Source organism: Vollenhovia emeryi, unplaced genomic scaffold (assembly GCF_000949405.1).
Source record: "Vollenhovia emeryi isolate VEMERY1.0 unplaced genomic scaffold, V.emery_V1.0 DF939209.1, whole genome shotgun sequence".
Lineage (NCBI taxonomy): Eukaryota > Metazoa > Arthropoda > Insecta > Hymenoptera > Formicidae > Vollenhovia > Vollenhovia emeryi.
The window spans coordinates 236,457-259,704 of NW_011967157.1; the positions used below are offsets into that span (position 1 = coordinate 236,457).

Genomic DNA, 23,248 nt, shown 5'->3' on the forward strand with positions numbered 1-23,248 from the left:
GGCGTGCGCGTCGCGTCTACGCCGTTTTCCGCCGATTTTTCTCCGCGCGCTTTACCCCATTTAAGCGGCCGGTAAGTTCGCGGAGAAATTGAACCGAGTCCGCGCGCACCCGCGGCGCTGCGACGGCCGCCCCGGCTCAGCCAATCGCGCGCCCGCGGCCGTGCCGAGTGTAGTTCCGGCGTGCGCCGCCGCGGGGCGCGCGGCGTGGCGCGACGCGGATCTCGCGTCGGCGATCGAGGTAGGGCTCGCGCGTCGACGCTTTTTCTACTCAATTTCACGCCAATTTCTCTTCCGATCCGCTCGATGTACTTTCCCCGGGCTTGTTTCTCGGCCCCGTCGGTTTTGTCCGGCGAGATCGCGCGGCGACGTGAAATCGCGCGTACCGTTTTCCCCACGCGAAATCGTCCGTCCGTCCTTCGTGCACACGTGTGCCGTTTTTTTACCATCGAATCAACGAGTCGGGGGCCGAGAGAGAGAGAGAGAAAGAGAATCGCAGCCCCGAGACGTGGAACACGAGCTACGGTCGATCGTCCGATCGCGCCGTTAGGTTAAGTTAGGTTAGACGACAAACTGGATGGACAGCCTGGTCGACGTTAGAGCTTAAGTTTCTCTCGTAGCGTTTACGCACGCTGGGCATTGTAATCGCGCCTGACATTTCAACAACTGTATGCGAGAAATATAACAGTGGACGAGCGGAGCTGGCGGGCGTTGTAATCGATTGTCCAGGTCAGTTCGACCCTCGCTCCGCCCCTCTCCTCCCCCCCCCCCTCCTCGACCCCTCGTCCCGTCCCGTTTCGGGCGCAGCTGGACAGCGCTCCGCTCCTCGCCGCGGCCTTTAAATCGCCGTGGAAAACGTCCGGCTCGTATCAGCTGATGGTACTCGGGCTCTCTGCTCGTCTGGAAACGGCGTGCGCGCGTCGTACGTATACGCGTCTCCGGGGCCTCGGGGAGGGTTCCGGAGTAGTCCGGGCCGTCCGGGGCGGCGAGAGCGGCGAGCGCCCCGCCGGTAGGGTTGGCAGGCTATCAGTCGCGCATCCGTAACCGATAGCGCACGCCGCTCGCGGCGAGCGGCGGGGTCTCGGCTGGCGCGCGCGCCTGGTTCTCGCACTTCTCGCTCGTGTGCTCGCGGGGTCAAGCCAGTTGGCAACAGACCATCGAGCGGGTCGCGTGCGCGAGTCCCGCGGCCGCGTTCTGCGCTCTCGCTCCTCTCGCTCCCTCCCGGCCGCCCCCGTGCTCCGTCCTCCCCGCGAGAGAGAGAGAGAGAGAGCGCGCGTTTACACTCGCCTGGCGCGTTCGGTTCTCTCTGCTTCTATTTCCCTCCTCGGGGCCCCCGCGTCGCAGCGGCACCGACACCGCGAGTGGCGCGTCCCACCGCGCTGCGGAGGAGGAGCTGGCGAGGATCATCGGACCGAGCGCCGTTGTCATCATCCGCGCGACGCTGCGCCGACGGTCGGCTGCCATGGGGCCCGTCGACGGGATCATTTGACCCACGGGAACGACTCCAGGCTCGTCGGTGGGATCGTGAGCAGACTCGCGTGAGCGCTACGAATCGGTAAACGGGCTTGCGCCAATTTCTCCATTGTCATCGTCACTGCCTTTGTCGCCGTCGTCGCCGTCGCCGTTGTTGTCATTGTCGTAGTCCGTCGCGCGTCTCTCCCGATCCGCTGTCTCTCTCTCTCGCGCGCGTGACAGCGCGCTCGCTGCTTCGCCCGCTCGTCCCCATTCCCGTCCCTCGACACGAGCAAGGGCGCTCTCGCGAGAGAAAGCGTTTTCTCGCGACCGAAATCGTCGTCGGGGCTCCCGATCGCGCGGAAACGCGACCGAGTCGTCGATCCAAGGTTGAGGGACGACGCGACGTGTCCGTTTACGCGGAATTCGTGCCAATCGACACGCGCTCCCGCGAGACACGCTCGAAGCTGGAGATGATTTCGTCATCTTCGCGGGGGGTGGTGGGGTGGCCCGAGCAGCCGCCGCGCGAACTCTTCCGAATTCGGAGCGCGCATATGTTTCCGCCCCGTGCTGCGGTTTGGGTGCTACCCGCTGCCCAGCCAGCGCGAAAGACTTTCTCCCCGGATCCCGTGCGTTTTCCTTTCCTCGTTGCTTCAGCTCGCGCCGACCGATGCCAGGCGCTTGGCGAAGACGCGAAATTGCGCGCGTCTCCGCTCGAAACGTCCGAACGTACCGCGGGCGTTGTGTCACGTACCTCGGGACATTTCCAGACGCGCGGCGTCGTGTTCCAGCTGTTCGTGACAGCTAGGAGGGGGTACCTTTGTCCGCTCGTCGCTCTAGCCTGACGGCTGATTGTTATTTGTCCCCTCGGCACTGCCCTCCTTCGGCTTTGGTTTCTCGACTGGATTTCGCATGACGAGCGGCGGACAGACGGACTGAGAGAGAGAGAGAGAGAGGGCGCATTTTAACCCTTCTACCCTTACGATAGGCAACTTTTCCTAGCGTGAGAAGAATGCGAGACGTGCTTGCGTCCGCAACGCACTCTCGGATGGGAATTGAATCTAGTGGCGGCTTTTAAAGAACTGGAGCACACACGTCTCTACGTCCCGATGATCAAACAAGCCCTTTGTTCATTACCTCCCCCGTTTGCTCCCGGGAATTTTTGCCGCACGGCCCTCGCGGCGGTGCCTCGCGTCGACGTCGAAGGGAAAATTTTGCACTCGCAATTTTAGAGACGTTTCTCGAGGACCTCGGTTGAAAACCGGGGCGGAAACCCTGTTCCCCCGCCTGAAACGTTTCGAGAAATCACGTCGCTCAAGATAAGTAACCGCGTAAATTACACCGAGGCGCGAGACGCAACGAAGTAATTTGTAAGTGCCACATCGGCGAGCCACTTCGGCGGATCGACTTGGCGTTCTCCTTCTCGGGACGTGATAAAGAATCGCGCCCCGATAATATTAACATGCGCTCGAGACGATATTTGCGAGACGTCGGAACGACTAATGGGACAGCGGGGAAAAAAAAGTCGCTCGCTTTATCTGCCGGTGCTGCAAGTCGGCAAAATAATAATCCGTTCCACTTGTCGTACAAGAGAGCGGATAGCCGCTAGATTATAAGCTAGAATTAGAAAGTAACCATCGAGATCGGTCTCTTTGTTTCCGACGTGCCGCAGCCCAGGTCCAAGAGCCAGTCCGTACCTGCGTAATCGTTCAGCGAGCCTGACAAATAAATTGTAACTCGGGAGCTCGTTGCCGGGTCCAGCCGAGCCCCCTGAGCTTTTATGGCCGTGCGGTCGGGAGAAAGCGTGCGTCTCTTTCTCTCTCTTTCTCTCTCCCGGGGCGAGCCGTGTCAAAACAAGACGGGGGCGATGTCTCAGCCGTTCGTTGAACCCAGCTGTTTTGGATGTCTACCTAAAAAAATTCAAGGTGACGCCCGCGGTGCACGGGTTTCGGCTTCCCCCGATCGTTCCTCACGCGAATCCCGAGGTGGCGTGTTCGGCCTCGCGCGAACGGGGAGACGAGGACTCGGCAGGATCGGGGCGAGACGAGGCCCGGGCGCTGGTCCCTCGCCGCTTTCCGGGCCCGGATTATCTCCCCGGCATTGAAAAACACACTCGCGGCACATTCGAGCGAGATATCGAACGAGTCGCGCGCAAACATTCGAAAACTCGCGCACCAGCTCGCGCGTGCGGCGCGCGAAAGCGCCAGGGCTTTTCGTACCCGCGTGAATAACGTGGGCGCTTCGGCGGAAACACCAAATTCAAACCTGAACCCTGCCTTAGAAAATTCCAAGGTGAAACAGAATCGAGGAGAATCAAAAAGCCACTTGTTACTATTTAACCGGACGGCGACGGTACAGGAACCCAGCGAGACTCCCGTCGTTTCCACCGAACCTCATTTGGTCCACCGAACCTCATTAACCTTAAAATTTTACAAGGCAGGGCTCGGGTTTGGCGTTTCCGCCGCACGAGCGCTCACCCCAACCCGATTCTGACCCGACTCCGACCCTCGGTGGAAACGTGGTCAGTGCGGCACACTGGCATTTTTTCTTTTCTTTTTTTTTTCTAGCCCCGCAACTGCACAGCCGTGCAAATGTGTGCGCGCCGTTGATTTCGTTTGTGAATTCTAATTGACGATCAACGGCGTCTCTTTGCGCAATTAACGTTGCTTTACACTTTGATGGCTTTCCGCCGAGTGTGCAAACGCGATAGAGTCCACATTGGATAAGGCGTGCTCCGCTCCCCGCGCCGGGAGGGCCTTACCGAGGCGTCGATAAAGGTGGTGGCCAGCGTTCGCAGGGCGCAAGAGAGAGAGAGAAAAAAAGGCGTCACGCGAGAAATCTGCGAGGTCTCGCGCGTGTCCACGTGAGTTAAAATTGCGAATCGGCCTTGGTGCCGAGTGCCTATAAATACGAGGTTCGCTTATAGGCGACCCGCGGCCGAAGGTGCAGCGCGTTGCACCGTCGTCGTCGTCGTCGTCGTCGTCCCTCGGCAAGGCTGCACGCGCTAGGAAACGCGCTTGGCCTCGCTCTCCCTCTCTCTCTCTTGTCCCTTGTCTTTTATGCATTACGTAAGGCCCCGCGATATCAGGAGGCGCGCTGTAGCCAACAGAAATATATACACGTGTAAGATACTCCAAAAACACTGGCCTCCTTTCGCGGCGTTATTGCTTTCACTACGAACCCCTTCGGCAGCTCCAACTTTTCGCCGGTGAAAATGTGTCTTGACAAAATTACCTCTTGGAAAAAAAAAACAACGCACAAAGAACCCAAGTATTCGCGTAGAAAGGACGAATATACGGGGCGCGGCGAATAGCTTTGGCCCACCTCGGATATCTCCGCTAGTTTTAGAGATGTGAAAAAATTATAATCACGAAAGCTGTGCTATATCGAGGGAGCCGTGACATGTCAGTGGTGTCTCTTCAAAATGTGGAGGCGCTTCGGAGATTTCAAGGTCACCTCTATTTTTTTTTAACGGAATCCCCTATTGCTTATTACACCGTCTTATTCTACTAATTAATATGAACAACTTTTGTCTGAAACATTTTTTGATTTGCCTAATACTTTTTCAGATATTCGAGAGAAAATTGATAACTCTTTCAATATTTGGCTTGCGATAACTCGATAACCGTTTGTCGGGGAGGGGGGGGGGAAGTAGTACAGGACTTTTTTTTACTTGATTCGGTCTCGGGAATATGCCGTTGTGATAATCGCGACGAAGATTTTCAATAATCGGAGCGCTCGTTCGGCAGACGTGACTTTTCGCGGTGTGAAACGTGTACCGTCTTACGGGACACGTTTCAGATTTCAGATATAAAACTTGGTCGCGCGGACGTTAAAGATGCGCGGCGTTAAGGATTGAAAAGGTTGAAACGCCTTCGGCGTTGTTGCTAAGGCGCAATCGAATCCGGACTGTGGCAGCTATTGAGAGAGCGCTCGATGAATTCTAGGACGTTAGACGAGATAACTCGATCTATCGGATTATTGCCGTTCTCTCGCGTAATTTGAGAATAGATCCCTTTGCGCGCGGAGGACGCGGACGCCGAGGGACCGCGAGACGGGATTTTCGCGGAAGATTGATTCACGACGACGCGAATATTTCTGTTCGCCGGCCGAACATAAGCGGCGCATTATCGGAGCGCATACAATTACTTTCGTGGTCGTCGCTTCGTGCTGCGCACTCTGCGCACGTAGGCATGTGTTACCACGCGCAATCATGAAATTACAGTAGTGTTGGTTGCATAATATACAGGTAACCTAGATCTGCACCCACTGCTTCCCACCCGTTGACCTCGTTACCCTCTCCGGTCTCGGCCTGCCCTGCCTTCGCAGGCAGAAACCTTTATTCGAAGCCGAGATGGTCTCCGCGCCTCGGCGAGGCGTCCGCGGGCGACGAGGCTGAAACGGGGGAGAGGCGCACTTGCGATACGAAAAGATTACGAGCACACGTCTAATCTGCTTGTAATACAAGACAGCGTTTAAGACAGTCGTCGATGCAGAATAAGACCTGCGTATCTCGCCGCGCTCGTTGACGTAAACTGATGTCCGTGCACAGCTGACGCGGCATCTTGCGCGAGGAAACAAGTATTTCGCGAAAGGCGTTGAATTGTAATCTTGCAATCTAGCGGCTCTTGCGAAAGAAATCGTACCGATGATTTCCTTTCTCTCCCCCTGAAACCATCGAAACTCGCTTTCACCGGCGCGGGTTTATTGTTTTTTTTTTTTCGTTAAGTCGCCGCGTTGCTAAACATCCGGAACCGACCAATATCTATTTCAAGTCTCGCGTTCAAATCCAATCCGCCGCTTACGTGCTTGCGTCACGGAAACCCGTGTACCGCCAGTAACGTTTAACAACTGAATAAAAATACTTGGGGAGGGAGGGGGGGGGGCAGTGCGAGCGGGCAAGCTGCATTTTGCAGACCTCGTATTGACCCGAATATTCCTGTTTAGACCTCTCGTTCTCCCGCCACGTTTCATTCTTATTAGTCCCAGTCGTCTCCATTCCGCGCGATAATGAAGTCGCTCCTCGCGATCCCGAAGAGAGTTCAATTTCTGGACCTTGCCTCCTCTCTCCCGGGAGAAGTCTCGCCGCTCGGAGAGAAGTTGTATTATCGGAGATTTGTCTCTCTAACAATCGGGAGATAGGTTCGCCCGGAAACCGTGCTCCCCCGCGCTACTTGGGCCAGTCGACCCAGTTTCGAGCCCTCGTTCGCTCGTAAAATGCGGAACGCCCGGTAGATAGGCGCTCCGGATTTTTTTTATCTCCTTTTTTTTAGGTGACCTAGCTGAAAGACATCGATTCCGCTCGAACCCCGTAAGCAGGGGACTGTGACCGGTGGAACGCAGCTCTGCGATCGGCTGCGATCGAGCCGATCACCGCGCGCAGATACCGCAGCTAAAGGTCAAGTCGGACGGCGATTGTTGCATTTTTTTCCAACGTCGAAAATGCCTTTTCGCGTGTTGATCTTGACCGAATTTCCCCGAGTCCGAATGCTTCATCCGTTTGAAAAATTTCCCCGCGCTTCTCCCCCCCCCCCCGTAACCCGACACCGCGGATCAACGTCGAAGCGCGATAATAACCGAGCCTCTTTATCTCCCAAGAGTTAAACGCGCGGCGCGAATGCGCGCGATATTCTTGTCGATAGTGCCGCGTTTCGCCATCGTAAATGCCGACAAACCTACCGGAAGAGCGAGTTTATTTCTGGGCAGTCTTGAAAGCGTTCCTTTGCCAGTCGAAGAACGGACAAGATCGACGTGCACGCCGCTCGGAACGAACCTGAACTCGTTTGTCGTGCAATTTCGTTTCCATCGAAAAATTTGACTCGGCGAGACGAATGCGCGCGAGCACAGGAAACCGTGAGGGAATTTCACGTCGCGTCACTGGCACGTCATTAATACGCGTCTGCGACAGCGGGACACGTTTCGCTCCGCCGTGTTCTATTTATTCCGAACTTTGTATTTTGCCCTTTATCGTTCAGGCTGCCAGGGAGAGGTAAATGAAGATGACGGAATGATTGTGTGTGACGTGTCCTCATACAAAGCCGAGAGAACCTTTAACGCCCTCGTTATCCGCATCCGCAAGCGTGAATATCGGTTGCGCGTTCAAAACAGGTAATAAGTTCAAAGGATAATCCCTTTCGCCGAGCGACTCGGATGAAATCGGTCTCGATTTAAAGCCCAACGGCACACGTTACAATTTTTCCTCACTGGATTCCTCGCGAGAGCCAATCAGGATGCAGAGTTTTCGATCAGGTGACTTAAACCTGAATCCTGTTTGGCTCACGTAAGGAAACCAGTATGAAAAATAGTACCGTGCGCCGTTGGCTTAATCCAGCGGGAAAAATCGTGTCGTGTGCCGTTGGCTCAAGTTAGAAGCCGCGATACGTTCAACAGACGAATCTCAAGAATCAACGTAACATATGTGACGTATTCTTCCTCTTTTTTTTTCTCTCTCTCTCTCTCTCCAACCGCGCGTCTATTTGCATCCAATCGTATCTAGATTCGGAGGAGGGGCACGAAGGCGCAGCCTCGCGTCCCGCTTCTCGCGGCTGAATAATTGCTTCTTCTCCGAAGAAGACCGCACAGGCTCCCTGAATCAGAAGCGAGACCTAGCCCGCGCGTGATTCACGATTGGACTCTCCTGACTCACGTATACGTGGCCGAGCCGTGTCGGAGCCGCGAAACGCGCGTCCTCGTGCCCTGTACGGCCCTGGGCTCTCGCACGGGGCCCGGTTTGGTCAGCGCGAGCTGAAAATGGACGGTACGCTTCGCCCGGCCCGCGGCGCGCGCTGGCTCGCCATGTTCTGACAGCGCGACGACGCGATCAGCTGTTCGGCGACAGCGTCGCTCGCGCCCAGCTGTGAGCGGTGCGCTCAGCTGACGACGCCATCGATACACGCCGTTCCCCCCCCACTCTCGCTCCGCCAGACCCCACCCCCCTCTGTCGCCTCGCCCCCCCCCCCGCCCCGGCCGCCTGCCTTCGCGCGGACGTGCCGCAGGGGCGACGCGAGCGCCGCCGTTGCCCACGTCCGTCCATTGTTCGCCGTCCATTTAATTCTGTGAGGAGGAGTTTCACTCGTTAAATCAAACGAGACACGTCGAAACGAAATCATTCGCGCTCGCGCGCGGACGTGTCTCGTCCGCGTATTTTTTTTATTTGTACCATCGAATTGTGCGAACGTTAATTATGTACAGCTACATGCAGGCCGACAATCGTATATTAAGTTGCCTTCTAATTGCGAAATAATTACGAAGGTTCGAGCCGCATTCGCGATAAGCGAGCGCTTCGACGATTCCGCAGGGAGGCTTTTGCGCTCCGCGGCCAGGATAGGCGCACGCCGCGCGCGTCGCCCCGCTTCTTTGTCTTTCGTTTAAGATTAGATTAAGAAGGTGAAAAATCACAGCGAGACAGCCGGACGGCAGGACGGCTGGCGGGTGTCTCGCTGACGTAACGTGGGCAGCGAGAGTGGATATTAAGAGACCTCGAGTTTCCGCTCGTGTGCTGGCTTTCCGTTTATGTAACGCGACGTTAAGCGCTCTCGCGACCCGTTCGATCGCGTGCACACACACACACGCACACATGTACACGCGATACGCTGAATAATTTTCTTTCGCCCGCCCGAGACGTCGCCTTTCGTCCGCTTTCCCGATAACGTGTGCGGCTCGTCGAAAATCGAAGGCGGCCTCAGTCGCTTCAGTTAACAATTTCTCGCGAACGCGGTAACACGCAGGGACGTAGCCAGGGACTAATTCTGGGGGGGGGGGAAGGGGGCGAATCGATCCGTTCCTGCTCCTCCCTTTGCTCGTCGCGGGGTAAGGAGGGACTGTTCGAATCGCTTGAAGAACAAGACCGCGGAAAAGTTTCAGGCTGGGGACGGACCTCTCGGTATTTTCTCTGGAAAATTTTTTTTCACCCGAACTCTTTTCTCTCGCCTACTCAAACGGTCCCCTCCTTGCCCCGTTTCTCTCCCCGCGCGTGCTGATCCTTTTTCTAAATGGCGAAACGCGATTGTGCGTCGGTACACTTCGGCAAATATTATCCCGAGCGGAGAGTACACTTATCTTGTTTGTCGATGGAACGATACAAAAACGTAATTGATAAGTCGATCGATGGAACTGATATTACTTAATCGCTAGTGCTCATCGCGTAGTAATTACTCGAAACCCGAGACGATGACACTTTAGGACAACCAGAGCGCCGTCCGACTCGTCATTTGCGCGAATACGCCAGCTCGTGAACGAAAAGATTTCTGCCCGTTAAATTGTGCGTTGCATCATAGTGTCATTAGCATAAAAATGCTTTTGCCTTGCTGATTACAGTTAGAAGCAGCTAGTCCCTGTCGGGCAGGGGCGTATCGTTCGCGCCCGCGGGTTCTCATTAAAAGTCACGAAACTCCATGATCGCAGTCGGTGTACATTTCTTTCTTTCTTTTCTTTTTTTATTAAGTACCGGTATCGTAAAGCGGAAAGATCGGTAACGTTCGCGGTAACGTTTCGTGTGCGCGGCATACGAAATTCGAGCCCGTCTCGAGTCCGCAGCCTCCGATGTGTCACTCGAAGAGGCATTAAATGGGTCTACTCGCGGGATCGTCGGCGAAACTCGCGAATCGGCGACGCGCGAGTCGCATTGGCCCTACCGATGATTGTACTAACCGTTCGGGAAACCTGTAACCCGCCGCGGCAGGCCGCGAACTGCACCTCGTTTTCTTTCATCACGTGCACTACGCGCGGTGGCTATAACCAGTCCTGCGGACGTGACACAACAACAAATTTAAAGGGACGACAAAAATCCAGGAGGCTCCTACGAGCCGTCTCGAGCACATTGGACCCGCGCGTATCCCGGGATTGCGGGGCGATCGCGATCTGCTCCGATGATAAGCTTCTTCGCGAGGCTGACGACGCGCGGCAGCTTCCTAAAAATAATTAACCAAGATTTGGTTGATTCGGTCTGGCTGACTCCTGCCGGCAGAGAACAATGCCGTGGCGCGAAGCTCGCAAATTTCATATCTTTCGACAAGAATGCAATTAATATCAATTGTAAATGTCACATCAGATCACCCGCGCCGATGAGTTTCATCCTCGAGCTGTACTTTTGTCGAATTAATTTATTTCTAATCTCGCGACCTCGGCTTTTTCATTATTTCTCCTACTTATCGCGCTCGGCGTCTCGATTGAGTAAAAAGTAGATCCTCTTTCTGCGCGATGGATTAACATTTATGGTTTTTCTTTTGTTTTCGCATTATAGGTATGCACTGCCTAGGCGCGGTGACGGGAGGAGGCACCTCCAGCCCGAACGGGGCTGGCGGTCGGGGTGGTATTCTTAGTATGTTTCGAGCCCTTGGAGTCCTTGTGTGCGAAGGGAGGATCCAGGGCCCTCCGCGTGGCTACAAAGAGGGCCCACACTGCGCACCGCCTATGCAGGCGGTACCAAACGACCACGTGTGCGAGGAGAACAACTATCTGGTACGTAACATATGGTGTCCCCGTTACTCTCGGTTGTTCCTAGGCGACCTACTTCTGCGCAGCTTTGCCAGCTGAATGTAAAAGCCATCGGAGGCATTCGTCAATTTGCCAATTAAACGGAGCAATCTTCGTTTTTGCAGGGGAAAAAAAATTGTTGAAACGCCGCACGTAACGGAAGATAACGTATATTACAATAGATTAGATAACACGCGCACTTGTAGGCGAACTTTTTAACGATTAAATAATGAAAATAACAATAAGCGCGATTATTATTACGGAGATCGGACGCTTCGTTGAAATCGAGCCAATTGGAAACGCCGGGATAATTGCATTTTGTTTTTAAAGTTGTGAAATTTATATTTGAAAAAATTATAATACGCGTCTCATTATTGATCAACGAAATGGCTATTTTTATGAAAACTACAACGCGATTATGCTGCACGTACATACATTGCGCAACAAGGACAGTTTATCAAAGTTTTCTCTTATCTTTTTGCAAAAACATTGTCGCCTACATTTTTCCCTTGAATTTTTCAAGTGCAATCGATACCGAGTACTAATTCAGGAGATCACGGAACGCCTCGCTACTGGATCATACCTGTGCGTTGAGGTGCTTTTGTGCAGCGATTGTCCGTGTGGTTTGACAAAGTCCACCTGCAAGTATCCCGTGTACCCTGTGCCGTCCTTACCCATTTCACCATGGCAGAAATGTGCTTCGGAGATGTTACTCGAGTACTGGTGCATCTGCGTTGTCCCGAGCAAGTAAGTCGCGCTTTATTTCACTCTGTACTGCAAGGCAAAATGTATCGAACAACGAGAATGTTTCGATCTTGATTTTAGATAATTTTTCAACTCGATATATTTAGAGAAAGGTCCCCTGTTATGAGATACGCTCCTAATACGAGGGAGAGCGAGGTTTCTGCTAAGTTAACAGACGTTGTTTATTGGCTTTATCATTTGTTTAATGGCAAATTCATTGTCAGATCATGCGATCGTTGCGAAAGAAGATTTGTAGTTGAATTTGGATGTTGAAAACCTGCTGTCTCATATTGGAAGCCTATCTCATAAAAAGGGACTTTCCTCTGTTCATTCCGGATTCTTGTCTTCGTCCCTTCAGTTCTTGAATCTTTGAACTTTAATAAGACTCCTAAGGAATGTATTCCGTAGAAGATTTTCGCTCCGCGGGTATCTCTTTAGCTGTTTCTTCGTTTTGTTCTTTGCTCTTTTTCTCCGTCTCTCCAGTGCTACGTAGGGATATTGCATTACACAGCGTTATCGACAGAATAGACTTACGTCTAAATCTTTTCCTTTTATGTTATGCCTGTACCCGGTTTCTTTCAGGAGTCCGGAACCAATGAATTTTCAAGGATTGTACCAAGCAGTACGTTCACGGTTACACTTTAGCCAAGTTGCAGCGTGGTGGTCACGCAGCAACGGCGCGGAGCCGAGCTACATAGCGACTCGGATCGTATCGCACAATGAAGACAATCTCAGCAAGTTCCGAGAGACACCGATGGAGCATACCTTCCCTCTGGCTGGTAGCGGCGACGGAAATTCCATCAAGGTAACATTATAAGATTATGTCACGTATAAATCGATTATGCGGTCGACAAGATTGGTGTCGGTAAATTAATTTATTGGCGCAAATTTTAGGTAACTATGTGGGCTCTGCCGCGGATGAAGGAGGTGCCTGTACTCGCGTGTCCGCTGCATCCGAAAAAGGAGATAGACGAAGAGGATATCGCAAGAGCATTAACACCCACCAAGAGCATCCCGATGGGATCCGGCAGCGCACAAAATCCAGAGGGTCTTGTCTTACCTGGTAATAAACTAATATTGACTTGCAGGGATTATCTATAAACCCTTGTGCCCAAGTTCCAGTTCCGAGAAATGTGTAGCCAGTTAACTTTCAGCTTTTCCGTAAAGGATGCAAATTGATTAGCTACACATTTCTCGGGACTTGGACACAGATCTCGGATCGTGGACACAAGGCTTAAGTTATTTTACAGAGCGATCCTTATTTGAATGTAAACCGTAAATATAAATCGCTTTTCTGACAGTTCTCGTGGACGACAGACTGCAAACCACTTGTAACAAATCTGGTAAACATGATTGCCGTTGCGAAGAGGAGGACACATCCCCTTTGTCACCTACTATCAGATCCAATGGTGAACGGAAACGTCGCCGCTCGCTTCCCTGTGGCCCGGCGGAAGGTTCTTGTGTGACTTTGCAACCAGCACCGTTGCCGTCCGTTCAAGAATACCTACCACAGGAAATAAGGGACAACACCAGTTCGAGCTTAACGAGAGGCACTGCCGAGATGGTGAACAACAACCGTAGCGTCGCAAGAACTCTTCAGAATAAACTGGAGAACAAGAACGAGGTGAGGACTCATAACAACCGGAACTCGGACTTGGAACGCTGTTTTAAGATACATTTAAAAATTGAGGAGCTTGATGGCAACTTGGAGAAACGTTGCAAGCATACGATGACAGAACTCGCGGAGATTGCTAATTCGAAGAACATTGATCGGATCGAAGAAGGCTACAATAATTCTGCTAAGAATTCGACCAATCTTGGAAAAGAATCCGGTAGCTCCTCGGACATGATACCCGCAAAGAGTGGTGGGATATTGCACAATCTTAGTCCTTTTGCTCCCACCAGTTGGTCCTTTGTCTCCTCGTGGCAGAATAGCAATATGAATAGTAAATTTCAAAGCTTCCGTGGTGCAAAGGAAGCTCGTTTCAACGATTCCGAAAAAAATTACAAGCCGCCAACTGTCGCATCTAACCACGCTCCGATCAATCCCTACGCTCAGCCCAATCCCTTCCACGAATCAAATCCTGGACCCTCGACGCATAAATGGATGCAAAAAACACTAGACAATTCCGCTTGCATCGTACATCAGAGTTATCCTAAAAATATCCATAAGGTTATCACTGACGCGCAAATATCAGCCGGTCAAGACGCATTGGAGATTAACAAGGAAGATAGTACCGTCAAGAATGGTCAGAGAAAGACTGGAAAGCCGGATTTGAATCAATTAATGTGGAAACTGTCAGTTCCGGACGAGAAAGAAAAGAGAGAAGAAGGAGGATTATTGGATTGGTTCAGCAAAGTACCTGGAAGAGTTCTGGGTGTTGCGGCAACGAAGGGCTACGTTGATAGCAACAAGATGAAGAACGAAGGTGTGAAACAGCCGGAACAGACGATTGCACAGCAGAGTACGAACGAGATCAAGTTCAAGAACTGCAATCTCGAATTGAGCCAGAGAGAGGTTGACGAAGTGTTAGCGGTACTGCGAGCGAGGACGCCGTCGGGACGTAGAAGAGCCACTGTTAAGAATGTGAGGAAACGCGGGGAACGACCCGAAAGGAGCAGTGATGACACGGCAAAATACATGGGTTGGGAGGATGGAGTAATTCGGAGTAATTCGATAAATCGCCACGTTGGAACAGTTCGAGTTCGCACGCTTAAATCTTGCGAGGATTGTAGCCGTGGGTTGTGCAAAAAGATAGACCATCAGGTACCGGAGGAACAACCAAGCCCTCTAGACCGGGTCTATTATGACAAGAATGTTTATCGGCCTGCGCGCTCGAAACTTGCCGATGGCACCAACAAGTTAAACGGTGACCTGCAAGCGAAGATGTATCCATGCGAGGAAGTGGATCGTTTGCGCAACGTTTCCACTAAAGCTGACGTGCTACTCGGAGCCATTCTGCGGACCAGCAAGGACCGAAAGGACCTGTCGGATATTTCATCAAACGGGACCAGACCTAGGTCGACGACTAGCATTGACGACGACAGCAGCGACGACGATTCTCACTTATCGAGTATCGAAAAGCTCGATCAGCAGGACCACGGAAGCACTTCATCCAATGACGAGAAATTCTTGCCGCTGAATAAAAGATTCTACCGGTTCCGGCAGATGTTTAAGAAAGAAGTTGATAAGAGGATCGCATTGATAGCGGAGGACAGTTCCTTCTCGCAGGAGACCTCGCCAAGTCCAACGCTGCCGCAACGCTTAAATACAGCGTCGCTTCGCCACAACAACGAACAACCGAATCTGCATAGCGCGAGATATAGTAAGACAAAGCGACGTATCGACTTTGCGAACTTCCCGGAGGCTACCGAGAAGAAAGAGGATGCTGCGACGTTCAGTACAAAAGACGCACATCAAAAGCCACGCAATATGCATAGTACAAATAATAATGATCGCGAATGCGATTCCGAGGGCCTAAATAACCAGCAGAATCATTGCAATTGGCGGATACTCGAAGATGCGAAGGAACCTTTTGAAAATAAAGAGCAGAACGAGAATACAAAGGACATTGCTGTTCTTCAGAAGAGCAATTTGACTACTCCAACTATTCCGCAGAGCGGATATTCGTCTTCCAAGCTACGGAGCAACAATTACAAGGACAGTAATGCAGAGACGGGAGACGACGAAACTGTCGATAAGAGCGTGCCGTCCGCGCTCGAGCAGGAGAGATTCCGCAGATCCCTGGAGAACGCTGCATCGATGGTATTCCATAGCAGAACTGGTTTGCCGTTGACCTCTAGTCCAGCGCCGTTGAGAAGAGGTAGCTGTTGCTTCGACTACGACAGCAGCTTGAATTCCGTTTCCTCCAAAAGAAAGTACGAAGTTTATCAGGAAACGATACAAACAATTGAGCGGCATCAATAAATAATATTATTAATTTATACTATAAGTGTCTATTATAATTGTATTTTTTTTATAGAAAAGTTCAATGTTCACAATATTCGTTTTGAAAGTTTTTTGTTTGCAAGTTATAGCGGAAACAAGAGTTCAATATTTCGAGATATATTATTAATAACATAAAGATAGAAAATATTAAAATAATTATATTTGAAAGCATCTCAGATTAGAAATGCAATACTGTTTATTGATGCCGTCGAGCGGATATCGATAGAATTTTCTTCTGTAAAGTAACATTTTGCGTGTTTAGCGCTTTGTTCGAATTAAATACACCGCCGAGTCCGGGCGCAGTCTCGTTGGAAGAAACCGATCGCGATGCGGAAACCGCCGGTGAAGGCGAGGAAACACCCAAAAGACGCTCTAGCTCTCGTCATCGACCACAGAGTCACGCTCTTCTAGGCAGCTTCGAGGAATCGGCGTTGAACGGTAGACTCGAACCGGTGTCCACGGTTCACGGTTTCACAGCGGAACTCGGGGCCAGCGGTTCCTTCTGCCCGAAACACCAGAAGCTTCCAGTCACTGTGTTCTTCTATACACTCGGTGACAACGACAAAGTCTCCACACCATACCTTGTACGTTTTGTCAAACAGTAAATCGATATAGCGTGTCTCTTGAATAGTTTACATTTTTAATAATAAATGTAGCACACCATCGATGGCCATATAATAATTCGATAACAGAGATATTACAGATTTCCTTCTTTCTTTTACGTGCGTGACGATGGTTCATTGCGCTGTTATTTTACAGGCTCACATTAATCTTGAGAAAAAGGGCTATCAGGTACCAAGAAGTGGCACTGTTCAAGTGACTCTTTTGAATCCGTTGGGTACAGTCGTTAAGATGTTCGTAGTATTGTACGATCTTTCCGATATGCCGCCGCGATCTCATACTTTTTTACGTCAAAGAACACTGCGGGACAAAACACTACGCTACCTCGTTCACCTTAGGTATGTATCAGTTGTACCAAAGTGGTTTATAAAAATAGATCGTAGCAGTCAGACCATTGCAAGCCAGTGTATAACTCGTACGTTACATAAGACGTCAGTTGCAAAATTTAAACAGTTGAAAAATTGGCATATATGTTTTAAGAAATATTTTATAGAACTCAACTTTCACTTCTGAAAGAAATAATAAATGCCCGCATGAAATTTCCTTCTAGATTTATGTCCAGCAAATCAGGTCGAATTTATCTGCATACGGATATCCGTATGATCATCTGTCGGAGGTCGGATGTGGACACGGCGTCGGACTTGGGCTCGGAATCGCCGAAAGAACTCAGGAGTTACATTCACGGTCCTACAAATCCAAAATTTTCGCCAAGGTGCTGAGCCACGTGGTATTTTCCATGGGGCTGCTGCCAATCGTTCCGCCCGCCCAGTCCCCTTCAAGTCGAACTGTGATCGACAAACGCTCGAATAAGATATCAAATTAGAAATCAATTTTTGTTCTTTTAACCCTTTGCGCTTGACGATTGTAATTTTTCGTGCCGGAAAGAAACAACCGACATGTTTTTATTATTTATTTATTAATTTAATTTCTCACTGGCAGTAATAGGAACAAGTTATTACGTTAATCCATTGTGATAATGTTAAGATGATAAATGTAGCTCTCAACACTACTACGAAACATGATTTATTTCTAAATTATTTTAGATCGCAAAGGGTTAAGAGGGAATCGAGAATCGAAAAAGCGCGAGAATACAATGAAAATTATTTGGAAAATTACACGTGGATTTAACTGTTCGTGTTGGAACAATAATTTATACACGCGTTCATAACACTTATTTTTCTTTCGCAAAAATTATTAGAACGACATCGATCTTTTGCATATTCGCTACCAAAATGATCTTTCGCATATTGACAATTTCAACACGAATGGTTTGTAAAATTGACTCGAAATTGCGATTACACTCTCGGTCTCATTTTGATCGGTGATTCGTACTTGCAGAGTAGAATACAGCGTATTGATACGATAGAATAAGTTCGCGCCGTTTCTTTGTTTTAAATTTGTTTCTGTAATATAATAATAGCGATATATACATAATTCGAAAATTCTATTAAATTAAATCAATTAGTCTTTCTATTCCTAATTTAGCGTGTAATCTTGAAATTGGAAAATCTATCGATTCGCGTTAGGAATGTACGTCAGGTTTCTTTGTTCTGGGCATCTATAGTAATTCTTGCTATAGTGCATCCTGCTAATTATTTCATTTGTGGAGTTTATCGCAAGCTGGACGATCTCGTTGAGAGGCCATTTTCCTCAACTTATTGCTGTAAATATAGTCACGCGTAGAGAGTAAGTTGAGTAAAAGTTTTTAAGCAGGAGAGATATATATATATACATATGTATATATTATATCGCTATTATATATGTATATGTATGTGTATATGTATATATGTATATATATGTATGTATATGTATATGCATATATATATATATAAACTGCCATTGTGTGTGTAGCACTCTACGTTTAATCGAAAAAAAAAAGTGATATGAGCATGGAAAAACGTCGACGAATTCGGTCTCGCGTTCCGATGGAGCGTAAAGTCGAGAAAGATCAAAACGTGTTGTGATTGAATGGTACGTGCAATGAAAAGTACAAAGTTAATCGTCGTATTACTTCGTGTCTCTGTAGCGGATCATTGTAATTTCTGACGAGGGCGTAAAACCCGAGAAGAGAGAAGAAAATCAAAATTTCTTTTCCGAAAAACGAAATGTGATTTTTGTGATTTGCATAATTGTGATTTGTTTCCTTTCTTCCCTGTGATTCGGGACGAACGCAAGAATGAACGCGACCGGAATTCGTGGGTTTTTCCCGGAAGTAAAAAAAAAAGATTATTTACACATATATATGTATATATACATAAACCAGAACACAATCTTTGTGTCCGTAGCACTGTGATGAATATTTTGATAGACTATAAAAAGAAGAATAATTATTATTACAGATTAATAACTATTTCTGGATAGCAGACACGTCTTAGATTTAATCGATTCTACTAATACGTCATGCGAGGAAATATAATCGTGCGTAATTTACTAACTAGCCGCAGGATAATACGCCCTTGATACGCCTGTTTTGAAGCAAACGAATGTGACGATTCACGTTATCCTTTATTTTTCTAAAGACACTCCATGTAAATCGCGCGGAAGAATTACGTGAACGATTGGGAAGACCTTGTTTCTTTGATCTTTCACCAGCGAATATTATCTACAGTTTACAAGGATGCTGACATATCGTTCGGGTTGTTAATCCTTTTCTTTTCCCCACTGGAAACCAATCAAGTTACACTACTTCACGAAGGAGAAAAAACGCAACATATCACGGTCTTTCTGTATATGATGATTTTTAATTGTATGTCAATACATCGGCAATCGAATCTAGATTAAAGTAAGAAAATTTATTATAAAAAATTATAAGCATACTAACACGAACATTTATAAAGTAAAATGATATTTATATTTTAATAATATTCTTTTTATAACATCAATAATATTATTGTAGTAAAAATTATAATATTTAAAATCTTTACAGATCTGTTTATAGGTACGATTCCGTTTCTTTATATCTATAAAAGCTGAAGAAAGTTCATGTCACGAGAGATGCTAGTGAATGTTTTAATTCATTTCAATCGTATCGAGTTTCGCGCAATTGAAGCGTTGAGAGCAAAAGAACAAGGTTTCATAATCATTCGCGTCTTTCTCACTGTGAATTAAAGGAAGGCAGCTTTCACTCCTCCAAAAATAAATTAACTTTGTAGGAAATCGCGGTATATAAAAAGGTCGCTGTACGTATAAAGAGAGATTATTTTTGATTGTTATTTTCTATAGCAATTGGATAATCGTATATATAGCAATCAAAAGCATAATAATTGCACATTTAATTGCGGTCATAAGAAAGGGACGAATGCCGATATTCGTATTCCCTTATGATTTTATATTTATTTGTCTTTTTTTTTTAGAGAGAAACAAATACTTTCCTTACAAATTATTTAAATGTTTAATAAAAATGCATACACTAGTGTATGCATTAATGTGTACCGATTAAACATTTCTTCACGTTTATTTTTTTCAAGTATACCGAAATCTTCCACGAAGATGTTTGAAAGTTTTAAATATATTGCATTTTAAAATTTTTACTTTCTCCGAGGAACTTTTTACGTTCAAAATTTCTTTTTTTTCTCTTTGCGATATTAAGATTGTGCAATTTATCCGCTTACGTTCGTAGAAACCAGTAATAAAGGAAGAAAATTAATCTTGGTTCCTCTTTCACTGTAACAATTGTAAATTAACTTTTTTCACTTATCACCGCAATGAATCACGAATTTGCAAAAGTCGAATTGTTTTCCGTATATTTTTTTTTATCAAGGCTGAAACATCGTGTATCTCGATGTGACGGCGAACTTTAAACTCGTGCACTTTTTTTTTGCAATCCGCCAGGTCGATTAGCATAGACGCGCGTCTTTCGAGCAGCGAGACGTTTCGAAACATTGTACAGAACAGATAGCGAGAGCGATCGCGCCTCTTGTTTAACGAGAACGACTGTGACCGTTGTTAAATACATTTTGTCGATGTTTTCTTTTTGGGAAATAAAGTAGCGTGTCGAGACGATAATTATTGTGACGAGTCGATCGTTGAAGTTTATTCGTGGGACAAATCCTAACTCGGATCCGTAGATAAAATTGCAGGCGGCAGAGTAGAGCATAGTGAATGGCAAGGATATGTAAATATATAAATATATATCACTGCCGTGTTCGTTGTATATAATTTACATAGGATGGCGTAAAAAAAGGCAGCCCGGATGGTCCTTGCGCCAAGTGGCGATAGGAGTTTCGATTAGCGATAAAGTGATAGCGAATGTTGCGCTTTATAATAAAATAACGAAGTGGCACTTGGAGCGCGACATTTGTCGCTTCGGTGAAGCTCTCGCCATCGTGGCATCGACCCGGGCCGAGAATCATCATCTTTTCTTGCGCCACCCAACGACACAAGCGACCGTCTTACGGCGATTGTAACCGATTTTAGCTGTATTTTTCTGGCTTGGTCGAGATCTTGTTAGCGAAGTTTACCGAGAAGTAAGCAAATACATCAAATGATATGTGCATGGCAGGAGCTCAAGTGTATGAGACACCCTTACCCAAACGCAGTTCCAATGTATCACTCCTTTGGCTGGCATACGATTCCTCTCCGTACCCCTTTCTAGATTAGAATTCTGTTTACGATATAAACACGGAGACGGCTGGAGTTTAGAAACTTTGGCGAAAGGTAAAAGTCGTTAGGGAAATTAAGTATAGGCGATTATCAGAAACAAACGCTAAATGCTGCAATTCTAAGTAAAATCGTAAGACCTGTAACTTGTTTTCGTGAGGGCCTGAGCAGAATGTCTTGTACTTCTAAGATGTTTTACGTTTTAAATTTTTATTTTAAAGTAACGCACAATAAGTGTCTTGTACGTGTCTTAAGAATACAAGACTGCCATTCTGCTTAGACCTTAAGACTTAGAAGTAATCTGCAATTCTACATGCGTATCGTACACGAAGAGAATTCTTTCCTACAATTTATCCTGAAAAACATGTATGGGATCGTGGGACAACGTGGCATTTCGAAGAATTTTAGTCTAGGTTCCCTGCCGGGAAACAATTCTACAAAAATCTACAAAAAAATAAAATATACTGCCAGAATCTAAGAAATTCTATACGTAAATTTAAAAAGTGTTATAAAAATCAACATGAAAATGCTAGAATTAGAACACTTGTGTTAATTTTCGTAATATTCTACAAGTAAGCAGATGTTTCAATTCATTAAGATTTCGTTGTTTCTCGAAACTTTTTAACTAGTAAAGTTTCGTGCTGATTTTCAAAAAATCCTCATAAAGTTCTTGAAAATATCACGTTGTTCCACGATTTTCAGGATAAATTTTAAGAGAAAATTCTCTCCGTGTATGACGTACGGTGTGCATAAGGTCGTAGATTATTCGTAAGTTGGATCTTACGAGTCTCACGAAAACAAGTTACGAGTCTTACGATTTTCCTTAGAACTGCTCGTTCCTCAATTTATGCGGAGTATTCGTTCGACGTGATTCTTTTTTGACGCAGTCGAGACTCGAGAAGAGTCGCAAAAATGAAGAGAGAGAAGATATCTCCATTTCCATTTGATTTTAGGCTCGTTTCCCGTAAACGGAGGGATTTTTATCGCGTACAAAAAGCACCGCGTAACTTGAGGGAACGTGTAGGTTTCGCACGCGCTCGGCTCACCGTGAAGGTAATTTGATGAAAAAAAAAAACATTGCGTAACAATGAATTCTTATGACAAATGTCTTTACAAGGCGCGATCGCGCTGATCGTTTGCTTTTTCAAAATATTGGGTTGTCGGTAAAGTCGCGACGTATTTTTGCAACAGATGGCGCTAGTTCATTTCTTTGAATAATAAACTTTCAAGTAATTCAAAATTTCTTTGAATTACAAACCCACGTACGTTACACGACACGAGAGACTGCAGAAACGTTGGCCGTCATTCGAGCGTTCACGGCCATGCACCTGCTCGATATACAGTTCGGGTTAGCATCGGCCGAGCGCGTCCTTTACCGAGCGGACGTCGCTCGCCCGGTCGGCACAGGAATCCGCCAGGTGTCGGTCGCGTCGCAACGAAAGAGGAATATCGAGAGAGGCGCGTCCGAGTCTCTCGCGGCCCCGACACCGTGCGACACCGTGGCTTTCTCCACCGCGATTGGATCGTGCGCGAGTCCGCGAGAAGCTTGGCTGCGGGTGCGACGCGATTAGCTCGAACGTGAGACGTGCGGGATACATCGATCTCGCGCGACTCGTCCACGTTCTCGCGTGGTACGCGACGCGCGTGGCTCGCGGACGATGAGAAGACCAGAGACTACGACGACGACGACGACAGGTCGGTCCTGAGAGCGTTCGCCTGGCGACAACGCAGCGTCGCCGTCGCCTATCGCGAGTGGCACCGTCGACGGGCCATTGGGCGGGTGTGTCGCGTACGAGGAAGGCAGATCCTGTGGGCAGTGTGTGCGCGTGTGTGTGTGTGCAACTGTGTGTGTGCGCGCGCGCGCATGCGAGAATAGACACGCACGGTGGGCCTTTTTGACGGTTCCGTGGCCGCTCTCGCGCTGCAATGGCGACGGCGCCTGGCGACTCGCCTACTTTCTAAGCTCCGTCGAGGTGAGAGGCCGATCGCCCGTTCGCGCTCGCGCGCGCGCGTCCCGTCGCCGCGTTCCTCCGCCACGGGCGGACCGTCGTCGATCGCCGTCGGCGCATGGTCGTCGATGAGACGTCGCGGCCGGAAGTAGAGGTCCAACATCCGCGTGCCCCCCGATAATCTGGAGCGGGACAGGACGTGCCGTTCTCCCGTGGCGATGCGGCACGCGGCCCGCCGCCAGGGGATACCCGGAGAATGCGCGGACTCGCCCCGCCGCTTTCCCACGCGGATGTGATCCTTCCGGTACGGCGCGCTTCCGCCCGCGATATCGTACCGCGCCCCCTCGCGCTCTCGTCCTCGGGACGGCGACGCAGCTGACAGATCGCCCAGTCGCCCAGTTGCCCGATTCCTCGGGATCGCCCCGCGCGTGGACCTCTCTCTCTCTCTCTCTCCTCTCCCTCC

General features: G+C 48.6%; 1 protein-coding gene across 2 annotated transcripts; it reads left to right on the plus strand.

The window, feature by feature from the left end:
- The first annotated feature begins 1,214 nt into the window (after positions 1-1,214).
- LOC105561240 (protein FAM214A) lies at positions 1,215-19,012 on the plus strand. 2 transcript variants are annotated; one of them, XM_012011043.1, is made up of 9 exons: positions 1,215-1,552; positions 10,691-10,908; positions 11,447-11,670; positions 12,250-12,472; positions 12,562-12,730; positions 12,969-15,546; positions 15,879-16,200; positions 16,376-16,575; positions 16,788-19,012. In XM_012011043.1, exons 2-9 carry the CDS (start codon positions 10,693-10,695, stop codon positions 16,954-16,956), a joined length of 4,101 nt encoding a protein of 1,366 aa, XP_011866433.1. In that variant the 5' UTR covers positions 1,215-1,552; positions 10,691-10,692; the 3' UTR covers positions 16,957-19,012. The 2 variants fall into 2 exon arrangements, with proteins under 2 accessions (XP_011866433.1, XP_011866434.1); XM_012011044.1 differs by lacking the exon at positions 1,215-1,552 and having other exon boundaries at positions 9,892-10,908.
- The last annotated feature ends 4,236 nt before the right edge of the window (positions 19,013-23,248 follow it).

Bases quoted from the DNA above. Each gene is read 5' to 3' on its own strand.
- LOC105561240 (XM_012011043.1), top strand. From the start codon at position 10,693: ATGCACTGCCTAGGCGCGGTGACGGGAGGAGGCACCTCCAGCCCGAAC. The intron at 10,909-11,446 runs GTACGTAACATA...GAATTTTTCAAG, and splicing joins GCGAGGAGAACAACTATCTG to TGCAATCGATACCGAGTACT. The intron at 12,731-12,968 runs GTAATAAACTAA...CTTTTCTGACAG, and splicing joins AGAGGGTCTTGTCTTACCTG to TTCTCGTGGACGACAGACTG.